This window comes from Neodiprion fabricii, chromosome 7 (assembly GCF_021155785.1).
Source record: "Neodiprion fabricii isolate iyNeoFabr1 chromosome 7, iyNeoFabr1.1, whole genome shotgun sequence".
Classification (NCBI taxonomy): domain Eukaryota; kingdom Metazoa; phylum Arthropoda; class Insecta; order Hymenoptera; family Diprionidae; genus Neodiprion; species Neodiprion fabricii.
In genome coordinates this window covers 14,919,872-14,939,073 of record NC_060245.1, presented here as the reverse complement: position 1 = coordinate 14,939,073, position 19,202 = coordinate 14,919,872, and the positions used below count along the sequence as shown (strand labels likewise).

The 19,202-nt window shown below is 36.1% G+C and overlaps 1 protein-coding gene across 2 annotated transcripts; it reads left to right on the top strand.

The window, feature by feature from the left end:
- Nucleotides 1–4,168: 4,168 nt before the first annotated feature.
- LOC124186305 (protein IWS1 homolog) lies at nt 4,169–18,279 on the top strand. 2 transcript variants are annotated; one of them, XM_046577874.1, is made up of 8 exons: nt 4,169–4,996; nt 7,001–7,205; nt 9,730–11,460; nt 13,589–13,603; nt 14,799–15,159; nt 17,238–17,527; nt 17,833–17,944; nt 18,040–18,279. In XM_046577874.1, exons 1-8 carry the CDS (start codon nt 4,984–4,986, stop codon nt 18,160–18,162), a joined length of 2,850 nt encoding a protein of 949 aa, XP_046433830.1. In that variant the 5' UTR covers nt 4,169–4,983; the 3' UTR covers nt 18,163–18,279. The 2 variants fall into 2 exon arrangements, with proteins under 2 accessions (XP_046433830.1, XP_046433831.1); XM_046577875.1 differs by lacking the exon at nt 13,589–13,603 and having other exon boundaries at nt 4,170–4,996.
- The last annotated feature ends 923 nt before the right edge of the window (nt 18,280–19,202 follow it).

Sequence of the window (19,202 nt, the reverse complement as noted above, 5' to 3'; positions counted from 1 at the left end):
AGTGAAAAAGCAGCCTGTACTTGCCACTGAAATATAGTAATACTGGAACGCACACCGTGTACAAAAGCACGTCACCAGTCTATCCCCACTGTCACGTACATCTCCACGCAAAGGTTGAACAGAGATAAAAATATGCTCCCCATTAGTGAAAGAGAGTTAGAGTTCCCCTACTCCATCTCTTTCGGTGCCAATCAAAAACGAGTATTCGAGAAAGGCAGAATCCTACCAATTTTCTAACTTTCTTGACGACGCTCTCTCGGGCAACGCTGCCTGACGGCGAGCGTTTCAGTATTAACATATTTCAGTAATGCTTTGCCCATACAACGCGTTGTGATTTTTAGTTGAAGTCACGATCGCAATGCATATAGCTCTCGTAACTCTACTCAATTTTTGTAAGTAGGAAGGGCCCGTTAAGTTGGATTTTAACGCGCAGCAAACAGCTGAATGTAGCGTGCTCTGGTTGGTCAATTCACCAAAATCACCATTTTGCGACGTCTGATACTTGGCGATTGTAGCATCCGACCGGAACGTCCGTATGTTTTATCGACTATTATTACTGCATGTTACTTTTATCAACTAACCAAACTCGAAGTACGAGAATCTTGTAACCATAAGAAATTAAAACAACTGTCTCACTATTTGGAATATCCCTAGATGGAAATAACTATGAAATTCACTAGCCGAGGCTTAAAAACCATGTTACGAGATCTTCGTACTACAGAGAACTATAATACTATTATGCGTTATTATATATCATATTAACACTATAATTAACTAACACAATTATACCCAATTATTATATAGCACTCAACAATGCCATTTGTGCATTCGGAGCTGAGAGCTATATTATAAGCAACATACGCTTTACTATATAGCCTGGAGTATAGAAGACTGTAAAACCATAGATAAATGCATAACTAATATAATGTAAAGATAGCACTGCTGCAATAACCCATAAAACCAGAGACTGCAAAACCATCAAACCGTGAATGCTAATTACCCAGCATGAACTATACCTTCTTCCGCAACGCCGTATTGTAGGCAACACGCGCAACGTTTTGAAGGCAATGCAGATCTCCAATGTGGAGCCATACAGAGCCTTACCTAGAGAATACATTAGGAAACTTACCGACGAAACGAAAACGTTCTAGAAGCTTCCAAGCCGATTTATATCAATATAAGAATTAACAACTACAGAACGGAATCATATACAAAAGCACACATGTAAACCTGCTCTAAAGCTATGAATCATCAAATTACTAAATACTCTAAATCTGTTAAGATAATTATAACGCAAACAACTAAGGATATTCGCAGCAGCGCGATTCTAATAATGTTAAACAAATAACAAACTATGTTCATAAACAATTGCTATTGTACTCCAGGTTAACAACGACAGTAGTCGACTATAATACATATGTAATTCTATATAGATATAGCTATAAAACTAACAAACGACAGGTAACCAGAATGAAATATGGGCTTTGTAACGAACAAGATAGCAAAAACATTAAGAAGTAGACAGGAAGAAGTTAAGTGGCTGAGGGGCACCAGAAAGGGGGCTGGCGCCACAAAAGGGGCTGGTGCCACAAAGGGGGCTGGCGCCACAACGAAAAGCTCACGCAGTTCGGAGAACTACGGAACAAGTCCACGCACCTACACCACAGCACCAAGCAGCGATATACCATACGTAAAAACCTACGATATAGTAATAGCTAAAGAACTAAGATAACAGGCGTGTATGCGCGAGGATGTCGTGACCTAATTAGTTCCTAGAAAAAGAGGGGAGGTGCGCAAAGGTGACCAAAAAACTAGAGAGGGGGATCATTCTGCGCAACGATCGACCCCTATAAAAAGGGCAACCGATCACTCGATCGTCCTCTTGTGTTTCTACCTCCAGATTCGTCATCTAGTTCCGGTACAGTCTCGCGGTAAAATCCTTTAGCCTTTTGCATTAAAACTTTCATACAACGTTACTCTGCCCAAAAGTTCAGCGAGCTTCAACTCCATTGTGTCATACTAAGTTTAAGATCTTACAAAGTGTAACTCTGCGTTTGTGACTTTTAAATATCAAAACTTATAAAATAAACCAAACTCAGTCAAAATATCCAAAAATATTAAAGTCAGTTATTCTGCTAAAACCTCTCACCAATCTACAAGTCATCGCATCCAGAATATTCTCAAAAAGGTAAGCCAAATTAAATCTTTTATCCAACAATTTCTCCCTCTTCGGTTCGTTCGACTAGAGCGACAGAATGCCCGTTGTCCGGTGTATTTCAATACTTAATCGGTAATTGGTGACCCAAACTACTGATGTGAGTCTAGCTGTAGCTGCGTGTGAATGTTTCCGGTGTCTAACATCTGGAGATTTCCACTAGGTACCGTTCCGACGTCACACGATCTTGGTGAATTGACCAATTGGAGCACGCTGCATCTAACTATTTGCTGCACATGAAAATCCCGTGTAAGGGTCCTATACTAAGGGTGCGTATGTATGTACACTACACTGCGAAGATAATGACTTGTTGGATTGACACGTCAATTCTAAGGTTAGATTCGACAGGGATAACGATTTGTTGACGTGTCAATCCAACACGGTATTCTAAGGTTAGATTCGACTGTCATGGATTATGTTGTGTTTATTGAGATTGAGTTTGTTTCGCGCTTGGCCGACTATGGCGTTATAGGTTTCTCTGTGTTGCAAACATAACTGACTAGTGTCCAAAATTAGCCTTCTCAGATTCATTATCCCCAAGTGTACGACCGTGGTTCCGACCATAGATTTATAAAGATAGACTGAGCGCTCCTATAAGAGGCACTGACAATTACATATAAAGGACAGAGATATACCGGGAGTACTGCTCTCTCTTTCCATTGGCGTCATGGTGGGAGACAACGGAGCAGTGGGAGTGGAACAGCTTTAGATACAGGCGCATAATTTCGCCTCATTCTCCTCTACCGCCTCGATCCCCGCCGCAAACATTGTCAGAGAGAGAATGGAGTACTGCCGGCATATTTCTGTCCTTTAAATGTTTGCTTCAAGCGGCTCATAAGAGCGCTCAGTCTATATTTATGAGTCTATGAGTTCCGACATTAGCTCTCAGTGCTGGAAACAATATTCTACTCTCTTCCGCTGCCGGGTTAGAGACTAGCTCGGCCTCTGTCCTAGGGAGTTTTCAGCGCTGCCAGCTAATTTCGAAACGCACCCTAAAGTATCCGTGTCACCCACGGTCTTACACACAAGTCTGGCAACGAAGGTAGTGAGGTGGTTCATTTCACTGCCGATAATTTATCTCACTTTGTGGCCGCCAGGCCGGCATTGTGATTGAGGAATGGATAATCAACGCATGCGTAATGCAGCGCCAACCTAATAATAAATTATTATTACTACAAGTAATGAATTGTTATGAATGAAAGTAGTTGATACAAATATTAGTATGATATAATTATTATGAATGATATATGTATGGAGACTAGAGGCAAAGAGTTTCATCTCTGTTTCCTATTTTCAGCCGTCATTATTGAAATTTATGGTTTACTTATCAAGTTATGGAATACTTAACTCGCTTGCGTTTGAATTAATTCAAGCGGTGACCTAACCGAATAAACCACCAAGCTTGATTAAACCCAAGCGGGGCTATAACTTAAATATTATAAAAAAATGTAAACAAATTATCTACATCAATCTCGTTCATTTCAAGGAAAAAAAATATAAATTTCATGTGTATGTACGAATAATAAATCTACGAAGGTAATAAATGAAATAAACGTATATTGTTCAAAAAAACGGTGTTGTTTTTGTTGGTTAACTAATTTCGATAATTTTTTACACCGCGGTAGCGCACATGGTTTAGCCATCTTTTTTTTCAAAACGCAACAGCGTTTCACGCGTATGTAAGACCGTGAGTATGACGCACGCGCTGATTTTAGGTTATATGCTTCATTTCAAATATAATTTCGGTGGCACATTTTCATCCCTTCCCCACGTACATCCCTAGATAGCAGCGCTGCGACATGGCTATTTCAAACACTAAAAATCACGGACGACAAGAGAACCACGCCATTCTGTAGAAAATTGGCTTCGTTGCCAGACCTGTGTGTAGACCGTGGTGTCACCACACTGATCCAGAGGCGATCCTCTTACCTCTACTCAGTGTAGTCATAACAGTGGTGCGAACATGTCATCAAGCGTCCACCGGTAACGCCAAAGTGAATCGTCTTCGGGTAACGCCAAAACGAGTGACGCCACGCCATTCTACGGCACGGGAGTGACGAGTCTCCTATGGTTAGGCAGTGTTAGTAAATAAAAAACTTCGACATCGCATTACCGATTGTTTCAACACCTTACCATCGAACTATCAATGTTCTTCCTGAAATATCGAAATATTAATTGTTAACATCGGTTGTGAAAACAAGCGCGAAAATTTGTGAAATGCTAACTACAATTATTAAAAAAAAGATAAACTTGAAACTTTCAAATGTTAAATTATAGTCATCGTTAAAAATAAGTATAAAGTATAATAACTCAATAACAAGTAATTGAATTAAATATCTAATCAATAGCGAGAAATTTAGCAGAAAATACAGATTTATAATCAAACTTATTTACATGTACATCCTACACCCGGAAATGGTATAGACAAGTTACCGACAGATGTTGACACAGAAATTTAATTTACTACTGACAGTACCGACTTGACGATGTCGATAGTTCAATATTTTCCATCGACTATCAATATATCGACTTTGTGAAACATCGATGTTTCCTTAAAGAAACATCGATAGTCGAAGTATCGATGTATATCGCCCATCCCAATCAACATAATCACAATAGGTTCAGTTAACCGACGTTTGTGTGTATTTGGCATTTTCCAATCTGCGAAAGTACGAAAAATAGACATGAGATATGATTGATAATTGAGGATTTTTCACTCATCGTACATCAATTTTCCATACTTGACCTACGAGGAAGCTTAGTTGAAAATGGAATTCGAGGGTAAGTTTATATAGCGCACCTTATTTAAACCTAACCTATGATTCCACACATCATTCACAGACACCGAATTTAGTCACTCCGCCTTTAGTTCCGTGCTAGATTCGAATTTTCACGTTTATTTAGGGTTAATGTCACCACCGAATTACATTGTTGCACAAAGTAAGATCAATGAATATTCCGAGTGCGGGTCGGTGGACGTGTCGACAAATGTGAGGCTGAAGTTCCCAACATTAATGTCATTATGCATTTTTGAGAAAAATTGTTATTCCGCAACTCTAGATTGCTTTAAATTCAGTGTGTTGTTATAAACCAACGCATATATTTGAGAAACTTAATTCTTAGAGAGTCATTCTAAAGTTGTAAACTACTGATTTTTTCCAATGTTTTCTTACACTAAAGCGGTGCATCACTTGGACCAGGACATAGAAAAAAAGTGTTTCACATACGAAATATACATCTGAGCGTACGTTGCACAGAGAAGATCATGTCTCGTGTTCACAAATTGAATTCCGATTCAAAAATAATGAAAATAGATCTAGAAATAAGGTATTTGAAACAAACTCAGGCAATGCTTGCACTCGGCAACGAAGTGCAGCTAATAAAAAATAATGGTTACCAAGGTCTCTGGTAACTGGGAAATTCAAGAAAACGGGAAATTATTCAAGAATTTGAGTTGCTTAAAAAATTTTAGAAGTAAAAGAAAATTTTTGACAGTAATTGTATATTTGTTCTGCACTTGGCATTTTTTTATATTGACTCACTGAAAAACAGTTTATTGCTTTGATCCATTCAAAGAATTTTTTCCTTAAAATTCACTAATTTTAATGCCAAGTGTAATGTGTTAAGCAGCATGAAAGAATATAGAGGTATCTATCTCGAAGAATGTTGTTAGTTTTGTCTGTTTTGTTAAAAATTTTGTGGTAATCCGACCATAGTAGCGCCATGGCAGCATGCAAGACTATGAAATGGGATTGACTCAAGTTCAAATCCCCAGTCACGTGTTGTGATTCCTTTAAGCAGTCTGTTGAGTATAAAATCTACAGATATTACACAGGGTGAACTATTGGAGGCATTGAAAATGTAGTTACTAGGGAATAGAATAAACATTATATTAGATTACATTGCATTTATTAGTAATCAGGATGCAGGCCTATTTATATTTTATACAGGTAACGGAATCGATAAAATATAAATCAAACATTTAAGATAAACACAGCACGAAATATTTCTATCTTTCATCAATAAACATGAAATATGCATGTAGATGTATGCCGATAAAACACAGTGAAATCAACGATTTAAAAAAATAGAGTGCTTATTGATCCCATGCAGACAAGTCAATAATTTCACCTTAATGACAACACGGATTGATTTATGAATTGGACAAACTTGATGTTTTCGTTTACTATTACCAGCAGATTGCGAAATATCGTTATCAGAATTTATAATTGTTGCAAAATCTGACCTTATTTCCCTGCATTCAGCAGGAAGACTAACAGCAGAATAAACTGACACTCGCATTTATCTCATATAAAGTAGTTCTAGTGTTTACAAGCCAGCATATGCCAGTGCACCGATCAGAATCATTGGCTGACTGATAAGGCGTTTGACCATTCAGAGTGCGGTCGTTTCTGTATGACATCTCTGTCAGAACCCCGTTATACCGGCCTAGGCTTCAGCCTAGCCAGTACCCTTATTGTAAAAGCATTTTCAATCCTAAAATGGGGCATGCTCAGGCTTTGTATTGACGAGTTGAGGTTTGACCTTGGTCCTGCTACATGGGTGGAGGTTTTCTGCGTTTTTCTTCATTCTTGCAACGAATGTTGTTATTCTTAGAGAAGATCATACGTTAGATGCTGCCGCGATACTCTGGGAAATGGCCTCTGCAATTACCATAAGCAATTTGTTTTGGTTTATTTTATCCTAAGGCCATTGAAATAAATATTGATGAAATCAACTAATTTGAACAAATATGGAGATACTCATAGAGTTTTTTATTTTCAGAAAGTAAAAGCAGTTCCAATGACGACTTGAATGGATCTCGATCGCGTTCACAAGCATCCAGGTCTCCGTCACGGTCTCGCTCCCCTTCAGTGACTAAATCTAGATCCACTTCGCCACAGTCTGAAGTGTCTCATGGATCTGTTAACCCAGTTACAAGAAGTAGATCTCGCTCGAACTCTGGTAGTCAAAAAAGTTCACCAGAAAGGTATGCCAGCTTTACCACTAAATTAATTTCTCTGTCCATTTTCTAATTATTAGTCAGGATCGATGAAGTTCTTTAATTGACGGTATAGGAAATCAAGAATAAGACGAATGGAGCAAGAGCATGTGGTTAGTAGATTATGATAGAAAATGCCATTGAAACAGTAGTCGTTAATAATTGATATTTCAGACCATCATAATGGGCCTCGTACGAAAACTGAAAAGTTTTCATCCGTCGTAAATGATGTATGATATGCAAAAAGATGAGGAAATCCTAAATTGAAAACAATATAACCTAAAGCATGCTGAGCAAGTTACAAGAGTTTGTGGTTGCGATCTGCATGTTTGAATTTTTGATATTACAATTTACTTTGATAAATAGATCTAAACTAATTGCACTGCAGTTGCACAATTATTAGCCTCTCGTTATCCGGACTTTTGTTGATAAAAACTCCACATTATTAGACACGATCAGCTTATCCAAGCACTGTCTATTTACGGAGGTGTATGCGCTGATATTAAGGAAGAACTGTCATAAAATGATCTGTTGATGAGATAGTACGTTTTCAAATATACAGGGTCATTTATTCGGAATATTGGCCGCCGCATCCTTACGTGAGAAAGAACCATTTATGCGGGCTTTACATAAAATCGGCTGCATCCATCTCACTCTGGGATTCAATATATGACCCTGTATATAAAAATATATACTCTCCTCATAATACCTTGGATAAACTAGGTTTTACTGTACGTTAAACATGGTACTAAATGGGATATCAATCCAATCCTGTTCCCTGGCAGCCAAGATCCACCAATCACAATATGTGTATTAAACTGTTTCAGATTAGGGCAATATTTTTTTATTTATTTATTTATGTTTTTTTTTTTTTGCTAAAACAAGGTTTGAAGGTTAGTTTTTAGCTGAACTAAAAATACTTTCAAAGTAAAGGATGAAGTTAGTAACACCATTGCAACGATACACGATTCGAAAAAAATTGCTAATTCGCATCTTTTATGACATTCCGAGTAAAGCATTATAAACAAACTATACACTAGTTCTGAAAAGCCAATTCCTTGAAAATTATCCTAAAATTGCCTAATAATAATTTTTTCTGCTGATGTATTGTTACGTTAACGTTACTAATTTCAGCCTCATTTTTAAGATGAGTATATCAGGTGCTTTATTCCGTGTGATTTTCTGCTTCGAATAACGTGAAACAAAGCACACATATTCCAGTTTCTTTGTGGAATTTTCCAACAAAACAGTATGGTTGGATAATTGGACTGACTCGACTGTAATATAAATAATAGCATATTTTTTTTTTGTAGAGCTTAGATTGTAGACTATCATAGAAAAATCCGCGTAAAAACATAAATAAGGGTGTTCGTTTGTCACATGTAATTCAGGTGGGAAACAGTCATACGCTGTAATTTGCCTCTTACATTTGAGCTAAGAAATCGATACTTTGGTTGAATTTTTCATGGCGTAAAAATTAGTGTTTGGTCTAAACGCTGGTACAGTGAAGAAATAGCCGATTGTGTATCAAGGTGGCAATGTAGGTATTTTTACCTCGAGCGTGAGTATGCAATACGAGACATAGGCAAGTGCACATGTATGAGACGAAGACACAAGTTTCAAATATGTGAGACGTAAAAGTACCTTGCCCCCATGGTGCACATGATACTTTATGTGATAAAAGTATAGTTTAAATTATTTTCTTTTTTTTTTCTAATTTGAAAACTTCTAATTACTGAGTTGTTTCAGTGCTTTCTTTTGTATTGTCGCATAACAGGTTATTAGTATAGAACACAAGCATGGAAAAATGGGTCAGACATGCTTACATTACATAAAAAACATTACGTTATTTTAAATTGAGAACCACATTTGGGACTTTAAAGTTCAAATCACATTTTTTTTCAATTCTGAGGTTACCCTGCTTAAAAAATCTGACACAGACTGTCGGATTACAAATTGTAGCGGATCTGTGTCGTATCCGACAGAGATCCGATAGTCTGTGTCGGATTTTTTAAGCAGGGTAGTCATAGTTGATTTTTCATAATGCAGAAATTCTACCTGTTTATATGTTTGTTAAGTCTTTTTTGTCCATTAGCTTGTGCAAAATATACAACTATTACAATTATCATAAGATATTTACCATAACCCAGGTTCGACAATGTATCCAATGAAGTGTTATCTGGAAAATAGAACCAATCGCTAAGATTATTGAGGTTTTTCATTAAATATTCAATTTTCGATATTTCTATTGTTAGGCCAATCCATTGTAATCATTTATCAACAAATTAAAAACAGGATGCAAGAATCTAAATGCAAAAATTAGTAACAATTTAACCATTCTATGATATGAATTTTGGAATCATAATCTTGAATTTAGATTCTCTTGCTATTTATTTTTGTAATTATTACTGTTTAGAGTTCTAAAAAATGATCCAGCTTCATAATCCAACTTCATTTAAATATTTTCGTTCATAATATACTTCATGCTTAATACACACGTTTATTGTTTTAGGTCAAACCGAGGTTCGCCGGTACATTCTCCATCAGCATCGCCTATTCCAGTTGCAAATTCAGGAGAGCTTCGTACCCGCTCTAAATCGCCCACACCATCACCTCGAAATGGCTCATTATCGCCAGGTTCACGAAAACCAGATGCTCAGAATGAAGTTCGATCCAGATCATCGTCTGCATCCAAAAAAAGTGCATCTCGTTCAAGGTCCAGAAGCATGTCATTAGAAACATCAGTAGCTGATAAAAAAGATTCACAACCTATGTCAAAGGAAAATTTGCAATCTCCAACTGCTTCAGGGAAAAGCTCCAGATCGTCTTCTAGCTCGAGAAAAAGTTCAAAATCACCAATGGTGGCAAGAAAATCACGGTCCAGATCAAAATCGGGTTCCCCGAAAATTTCCTCTCCCAGAACAGCATCTAGGTCTCGTTCAAAGTCTGGTTCTAGTAAAGATGGTAGAAGTAGATCAAGGTCTAGATCGAAATCAAGAGATGAGAAAGGAGTCTCAAGATCACAATCGCGGTCTAGATCAAGATCCAGATCGCGGCAATCCGCTTCTCCCACGTCTGGTTCAAGAAAACGTTCACTGTCAAAGTCTATGTCACCTTCTAAGGATAAAAAATCTACTTCTCGATCAAGATCCAGGTCTGTTTCTGGATCTAAAAAAACTTCACTCTCTCCAGTTAGATCCAGGGAAGGATCTTTAGCCAGCCCTGTAGAGCAAAGGCTTTCTAGATCAAGGTCTCCATCAGAAAATGTAAAGCCTACACGAGACTCTAGATCCAGATCTGCTTCTGGCTCCAGAAGAGCTTCTCGTTCACCATCTGGATCCAGGAAAGGGTCCCATTCCAGATCGCGCTCGAGATCTGGATCGAGGACATCAAGATCTAGGTCAAGGTCTAGGTCGAACACTCCGAAGTCTACGAGATCGTTGTCCCATTCTCAGAGAGATTCTCGATCAAGGTCAAGAAGTGGTTCGGCAAAGAATACATCGAGACTGAGAACAAGATCTCGATCAGGATCTAAAGCTGCCTCTCGATCTCGATCTCGATCTCGATCAGCATCAGATAAATCAAGATCAAGGTCACAGTCAAGATCTAAAAAATCAAGATCAAGATCACGATCCGGTTCCAGAAAATCGAGATCGCGTTCACGGTCACGGTCTGTAAAATCCAAAGTAAGGTCAAGGTCAAGGTCCAGGTCTGGATCAAGGTTACGATTGTCTGCGTCACGTTCTCGGTCGCGTTCAAAATCGCGGTCCAGGTCAAGAGCAAGGTCAGGTTCAAGAGTAAGATCAAGATCCCGATCGAAATTGAGGTCGAGGTCGAAATCTGGATCGAGATCGGGATCGGGATCGAGATCGAGATCGAGATCGAGATCGAGATCGAGGTCGAGATCGAGATCAGTGTCGGAGTCTAGAAAGTCACGGAGTCGAAGCAGGGATTCCAACGAAGTCCTCAAAAGTCGTAACAAACTACTATCTGACTCCGAAGAAGAGGGTGACGGGATCAGGGCTACGAAAAGGACGAACCATCAGCTGTCTGATTCGGAAAATGAGGAGGAAGATGGCCCAACTGCAAAGAAAGCGAAAGGCTCAGATAAAGAAGGAGAGCAGGGTCTTGACGAAGATCAGGAAGGAGAAACGGAAGCAAAACCAAATGAAGAAGATAAACAGGTGTCCCAAGATGCTGAAAATGAAGATTCCGATGATGGTATACGTCCTGGTGGTGGAGAGTGAGTAATCGATATTTCAAAGCCATACGTACTTATGTATAGTTTGCCTATTCGGTTTAGATGCAGTCTGCAGGGTGTCAATCAAAGTAAAATTAAAATTACAAGGATTTCAGGGGTGTTGGGCCAAAATTCTAGTGACTAGTGTTTTCAGTGAAAATAATTTCTGATACTATGTCATTTTCTATCCTATGCCTAAACTGAATGGACAAATTGAATTGATTTTCAATTTCATTGTATTATGTTTTGCCCAGCAAACGAGTTGACAGATTGAGTTTCGCAATGGTAGAGTACAATGCCAGTGTTGGAGGGATCCAATTTCAGTATATACTTCTGTAGTGTAATTAAAATTCGACAGTGCATACTTATAAACACTCTGATATGATGGCATACCAGTTAAAATTTCATTGATTCATTGCAAGTATGCGTATGTGGTTTTAAATCACTATGAATACGTTTGGTTGCAGAAATAGAACGTGTAGAATCGTCAGGTGAAATAGAAAAAAACAAACGAAAGACCGAATCCATCCTAAATTACGCAAGTAGTTCTATTCGTAGTCATCAAATCGTGATGAAATATATAGTTATTAAAGTAAATAAGACACATGTTTTAGCGAATTCAAGAAATAAAAATTCCTGCAATGTGTTCTTAATTTTTTAGTTCACGGTAAATTTGACCACTAAAATTGGTTTGAAAATCCTCTATCATTGCACCCAATGGAGAGTTGTTATTATTTTTTTTTTTTTTAATTTTTTCATTCAAACGAGACATTTGGTTTATTTTGGAATCCCTTAAAATGTCCAAAAAACCTTTAAATTATTAGCTTGACAAAAGAGCGACAGTAAATATTCCTCTTACTTTCTTAGAAAATGAACATACAACGATTCAAAAATCGATTCGGTTTTGACTTTGAACAAAACGGCTTGTTTGATTTGAAATGGATTCTGCTCAAAATATCACTTTAATACAAAATTTAATTGGCATATCTTGATGGTATTAAAGCACAGCATAAGCCATTCGGCGAATAGTTCTACCCTCGGTTGTACCTAGCGATTTGAAACCACATTTATGTATCGAGTATTTCATCTCAACTGGACGTGCCCACAGGTCTTATGAGGTTGAAGTTAATAACGTCATTATAACGATGCATGTTTGGGCGAAATTATTACTTTTCAACTTTAAGATTGTTTCAAATTCCGTAAACCGTAATGGAATAAAACGTACTCATGTTTCAAAAACCTAATTTCAAATTGATTCTAAAATTGTGGAATAGTAATTTTTTTTTCCTAAATTTTCATTACATTAATGTTACTAACTGTAATATTGGCAGACCTAGACATTTTGAAAATTGCTGATATTTTTTCAATTTGTAGTATGATTAAAAAACTTTACTGTATTTTCTGGTTCTTTATTTTATTGCTCTGTTTCGTTGTTTTTCATTTTAGTGTAGTAATTTGTGGTCCTATACCTCATGATTCGTTAGGTACTTGTATAGAAAAAATGTATAGTACAAAACATCTTAGGGTCTGCGTGTCATTCTATATTTTCTTTCAACTTTGGCATGACTCGAAACTTTTATCATCTAAACAATCAGCATAAACTATTTTTTTCAGCTATAAGCCATCATCAATTATTTCAAAAAAAAAATTCAATAAACATTCAAAGACCTTGACTGGCGACTCAATTGGTTCAGGGGTTGCGATCACTTAAATATTAGAATACCAGAAATTCAAAAAATCCGTAGTTAATTAAGAATGTTATTAATTAAAGTAAAAAAAAATCAGCAATTCTGAAGAAGTCTAGATGTGTGGTCTCCGTCATGTGGAGTTGAGGGTCCTTTGTACACTCTTGCATATGTTACAACTTGATCCTACAGGATACGTGCGTATGAAGAAGTGCAAACAAGCAACATCTTTTTATATCAGTCCTTTATTTCTTTTGAAATCTACTTCACTTGCTTATTTCCTCAGCAATCTAAATTGTTTTCATATTAAGTAAGACGCATATGCTGAAATTACGAGGATTACCGCGTATTAGAATTGAGCTAAAGCTCTATGATCAAGTATGACTTTTGTCGACTTGTACACTACAATATAATAATTTTTCCATTTTTATTCTATTGCTGCATAGATTTGGCGGGTATTCGTAAGTATATTAATTTCCTGATGATATAATAGATGGTAAGCGTTTTGGTGACTGATAAATTTACTGCTAACATGTGCACAAAATCAAAACAAACACAGCTTATGAATTCTTCAGTGTTTCCTATCTTGACCAAAATATTGAAAATTCATCTTTATCATCAGATGTACTCATAAATGAATAGAAAAATAGCATCCCGAAAGAGCACACTGTTCAACAATATGAAGACATTATTCGTGATCTTTGAAATGTATCTTCTCATTTTCTAATTTATAGAAGTTTCATACAAAGTAAGTTATGTAGTTTATTATAACGGCAAATTAGAATAGTTTCAATGGGGTGGAGATAGTTCTGGAGAATTTAGAATACCTGGAAATGTCAGGGAACTTTCGTCTCAGTTGGCATTGAATCCACGCATATTTCTCTTAAGCACTCGACATAACTAATTTCAGATGGGCAGGCAGTTATTTTCATGGTAAATTCGCTTAAAATAGGGATTTCTTGAGGAGTGTAAAGTGCCGTACGAGCCGAAAGGGAGTGTAAAACTCAAACGAGTCAAGAAGTCCCTATATGCATACATGCCGCAAATTGTATTTTTTGTGCTACTTCCTGTTAAAGACGAGAATATTGTGTAGTATTTATAGGCACACACTTAAAAGCCAACTTTCAAGAACTAGTACTCATAAAAATCTACAAAGCAGTTGAGCTGTCAACGGAAGTAGTGCAGAAAAATTATTCTGCCTCAAGTGTTCAAACTCGTCAATAAAGAATGGAAAGCTGAGCAAGGAAAATAATTTCTAATGCTTAAAAATACTCTCAAATATTAGTTATTTCCGTTTTTTAACTCTCGAAAAATTTTCGCATAGATCGGATCTTCAAAAACTTCTCCATCAGTTGAAAATCTATAATTGTTCAGTACCCCATAAATAAAAAATGATATTTCCAACACAGTTAGAAAAATTTTCAGATTGCCTGTGAAAAACCTCGAACTCTTAGGAATTCTTATTTTGACAGTCTGGTTTTCACTTACCCTGCTATTGTCTTTACTGAATCAAAGTGGGAATAATTCCGAGTTTAAAGAATAACTTGTCATCTGTTATAAACATTTGTTACAGCAAAAAGATTAAAATAGGCATGATATAAATGTTTGAATGCAATAACAAATCATATTTCATTTTGCCAAATTTCTCATTTACAGTGATGATCACATGTCAGATTTTGACCGCATGCTGGCACGGAAAAAGGAGGAGCAGACTCGACGCCGCAAACGGAAAGACATTACTATCATCAACGACAATGACGACATTATCGCTCAGTTATTATCAGACATGAGAAATGCCTCAGAGGAAGACAGGAAATTCAATCAGCAGGGCAAGCCTGCGACAAATAAAATTGCAATGCTTCCCAAGGTGCTGTCTCAACTAAAAAAGCACGATTTGCAATTGGCATTTCTAGAACACAATGTACTCAACATTCTCACCGATTGGCTGGCTCCGATGCCCGACCGCTCACTTCCATCTTTAAGAATACGTGAAAGCATACTGAAATTGTTGTGGGAGGTAAGTGAGAAAATGGACCTTTCATAGCTAAATATTAAAAACGGTACAACCCACTACAGCTAGATGTTCGGAAAAGCGAAGATTCTGTCGCATTTGAATCATTCAAATCTATATTATTCAGAATCACAGATACTTTTGTCGATCTTTTATGATGTTGTATGTCCTACGAATCAGAAGTTAAACGAACAATAGAACTAGGATGTACTTGTTCAGGCTGTCTAGCTTCAGAGAATTTGCCATGGTCTGAAAAAATCTCAGAGAATTCGGACACAGATCGTGGAATTTTTCAGGTTTCTTTATTACCGTTTTAGGGCTAATACTCTATGCAATACGTACAACATCTGTAGAAAGTTGATGCGTACAGAGAAGTATGCATGTTAAATTGTGCCATAAAGATCGAATTGTCGAATTTGGAGGTGTTCATTCAATATGTAGAAGACACAAAATGAAAGCAATTCCCAAAGTTTCATCAAAATTGATTGATTCTTAGGGGTCGCGAAAATTGTGTTGTTTTTTTTTTAATGACTTGTGCCATTTTTTAAATAAAATTTGTTGCTTCACTTTACCACATTATTATTATAATTTTTTTGTTAAAATTTAGTGAAATAGTTAATATTCAATATTTTGAAGCTGTTAAAGTAGTATTCATTTAGTATTATGATGGGTAAATGTAATTTCTAAAGGGTCGATTTCATATCCTCAAAAATACGTTACGTTTTTTCGTTATTTAATCATAACCTATGGCAAGTTTTGATGATGATGCCGACGAATCAAACTAACAGCTAGGTGTGATTATCTTTTATGTAAGTACATATATCATGATGTGTTTTCTTGAAATAAGAATGACTGAATAAATGACTGAAATGTTAAACAATTGAAATTTGAGAAAAGTTGACTATTTCAACTCACAATGAAAATATTATCAGTATAATAATTCAATTAATTTGTACAAGGCAAACTGAATTTGATCAATACTGTCGTATTTTTTCTTATCAAACCGAGAAAAGAATTTTTGAAACCTTGGTGTTTTAATGTTATCTGAATACACGGTGTGCAGAGTGTGAAGATAATCCTCATGCATGACCTCGCAAAACTGACTTTGAGCTTGATATCAAAAATTGAACATGGTAAAAAAACGTTTAACGGTGTTTAATGGTGTTTAATGCATTCGAAAGTCCATTGAAATTGGTCAAGTTGTACTTCTAAAATTCAAGATAGAAGTCTTTCGCTATACACACATACATATACCCAAAATACATATTAGGAGGCCTTTGGCATCCTCAGCTTATTGATAAATCTACTAGGCACTCCCCTTTGCAATCATACCAAAAAATTAAAACTGCCCAATCAAATAGTTGTTTCATCAAAATTGTTTCTCTTTCAACTAAACAACACAGCGTAAGAATGAACAACAAGAAAATAAGAAACAGAGTTTCCTAACAATTACAAACTGCAGGTGTAACAAAATAATTAAAATTATCATAGAAACAATAGACGCTTGCAATAACTATTGGACAAGGTAATACTAAACATTAAGTGAGGCATAAAAGTGATTGGTGCTCAGTTAAAATTTGTAAAAATATTTTAAAAACTCTTAACATATATTTCAGACCTTATATGTAACCAGTATGACGTAAAATATTCTAAAAACCGGTGAAACATTTGAGATCGATCAAAACTTTGCTTCACTTAAACATTATTCACCGAAGTAGTTTGCATGTCGTTGAACAGATGAGTAATGTGATACGTGATTGAGATGCTATAGAATCTATCGTTTGGAAGGATTGTGAGCATAAACCTGCATCATTTATGCATCTCTAAAGATCTTTAAAAGAACCTCTCAAAATGTGCATAATTCTACAATTTTTAATTTTCCGAATTACTTGGTATACTTTGGTTTGGTGAAAAATTTTCTGAAAAATAACGCCCAAAATGGAATCAGTGACGTCTAATAATCAACTTCTGTGACATGAAGTAACCCATTATCAAATACATTAAGAATTAGTTGTTAGATAGAAAAAACTAAGGTTGTGTGACATATATTGATAGAATTATCTGGTGAACACTTGAATTTCCAGTTTCCGAGGATAGATCAATCTTCATTGAAGCATTCTGGCATAGGAAAGGCTGTGATGTACCTGTATAAACACCCGAGAGAAACTAAGGAAAACAAAGAGCGTGCGGGGAAGTTGATCAACGAATGGGCGCGTCCAATTTTCAATCTTTCTGCCGATTTCAAAGCAATGTCTAGAGAGGAAAGACTACAACGAGATATGGAGCAAACACCTCAAAAAAGACGTAAAAATGACGACGGTGAATCATCGCAGAAATCTCAAGACATCAATAGAGCCCTCAAAGGAGATGCTAAGTGAGACTATTTCATTTTCTATCCGTTTTTTAATTAAAAATCATACACTACGGTCGGCGTAACATGTGTTAATGAAACCCCAACGTACACTTAAAACTGGACATGAGCGTATAAAATCAAAATAATGTTTTACCGTAATGAATGTATCTAATAATTGAGCTTCATAATTATCAATACACAAAATTTAGTGAAAACATGCATGATATCATGCATTTGCAATTTAAGATCCATTATTTTGCGGATTAATGGATTTTTTTTCTTTAAATTATACAATTTCTTTTGTTAAACCCTGTTTTTCTGCATAGACCTTTGAGGCCTGGAGATCCTGGTTGGGTGGGCAGAGCAAGAGTTCCTGTACCATCAAACAAAGACTACGTTGTACGTCCAGACTGGAAATCTGACGTTGATATTAGCCGAGTAAGTTTAATTTATGCAATTATTATATTGGGATTGGTGTTTATTGAACCAAGTTTTGTACTGTACTGATTAGTTTTTTGCTTATCTACTTTCAGACTTCCAAAAAGCAAATGAATCGTTTTGAACGACATATGAAGAATTACGTGGATGGGAAAAGGCTCAAAAAAGCACGCCGAGCTGTCGACATATCCATTGAGGGTCGGAAAATGTCGTTATGAAAACATAAATGTGTAAATGTTTTGATTAAAAAAAAAAAAAAGAAAGGAAAGTACACTGTGAATGTTATATAGGTTAGATAATAGACAATTTCAAGAAGACTACCAAGATAATGATAAGGTTATATAATTTACCTATTCTGATTGAGTGCAGCCTGCAGGCAGAACATTAAAATTAAATTGAGATTATTAGGATTCTAGATAATTCTGAATTTTTAACATCTAATTAGCAACCTTGGTCTTGTCATTTTTGTTATTAGGCACCATTTTAGCCATTGATGTTTTCGAATTCGGATGTATTTCTAATGTGGCAGTCACTTTCTGGTACTACTTATAACTTAATGGTGGATTATTGATTAAACGTCGCTTTCTGGAAATATTTCAGCTTCTAATGATTTTTATCTAAGCAATCATTTCAATAAACAATTGATTTTGTTGATTATAACAAGCAAATATTCAGAATTCATCAAGTTTCTAAAGTCATGCATTCAAGAGTGCCGGGTTCTGAAATTTCATATCCCGAACCATAAGAACAAATAGTTTAGTCACTATATCCGAAATAATTATTTTCGCGCCTTGAGATATGACAATTAAAAATACTTTCAAGGGAGTGTAAAAAACTTGAGAGTATTCACAGGTTATATTATGGATCCATATGCTCGCAGGTTCTTGGAAATGGTGGATGCAGGACTGAACGATGACATGTTTTATGATGTACAAACACCATGTAATTTTACATTACATTGATCACAATGTCTGAAAGCCAAAAAAATGATAATAATTTCTATTTTTTCACACCATCTGCCTGCACTCAAAATCTATTTTCTTTTTCAGAAAAAAACGTTCAGTGTTTTCGATTACTTGTCTTAGTCTGTAAAGTATTTGCTAAAATCGATCCTCGAGGAGAATGACATCGTCAAAAGATTCAAAACAGCTTGAAGTGTTAAAAGTTCTTGATTTAAAATTTTAGCGAGTTGCATAATTTACCTTCTCTTTAATTTCACAAGACGATTATCTGCTATTCCAACTTGTAGGTAAATCCA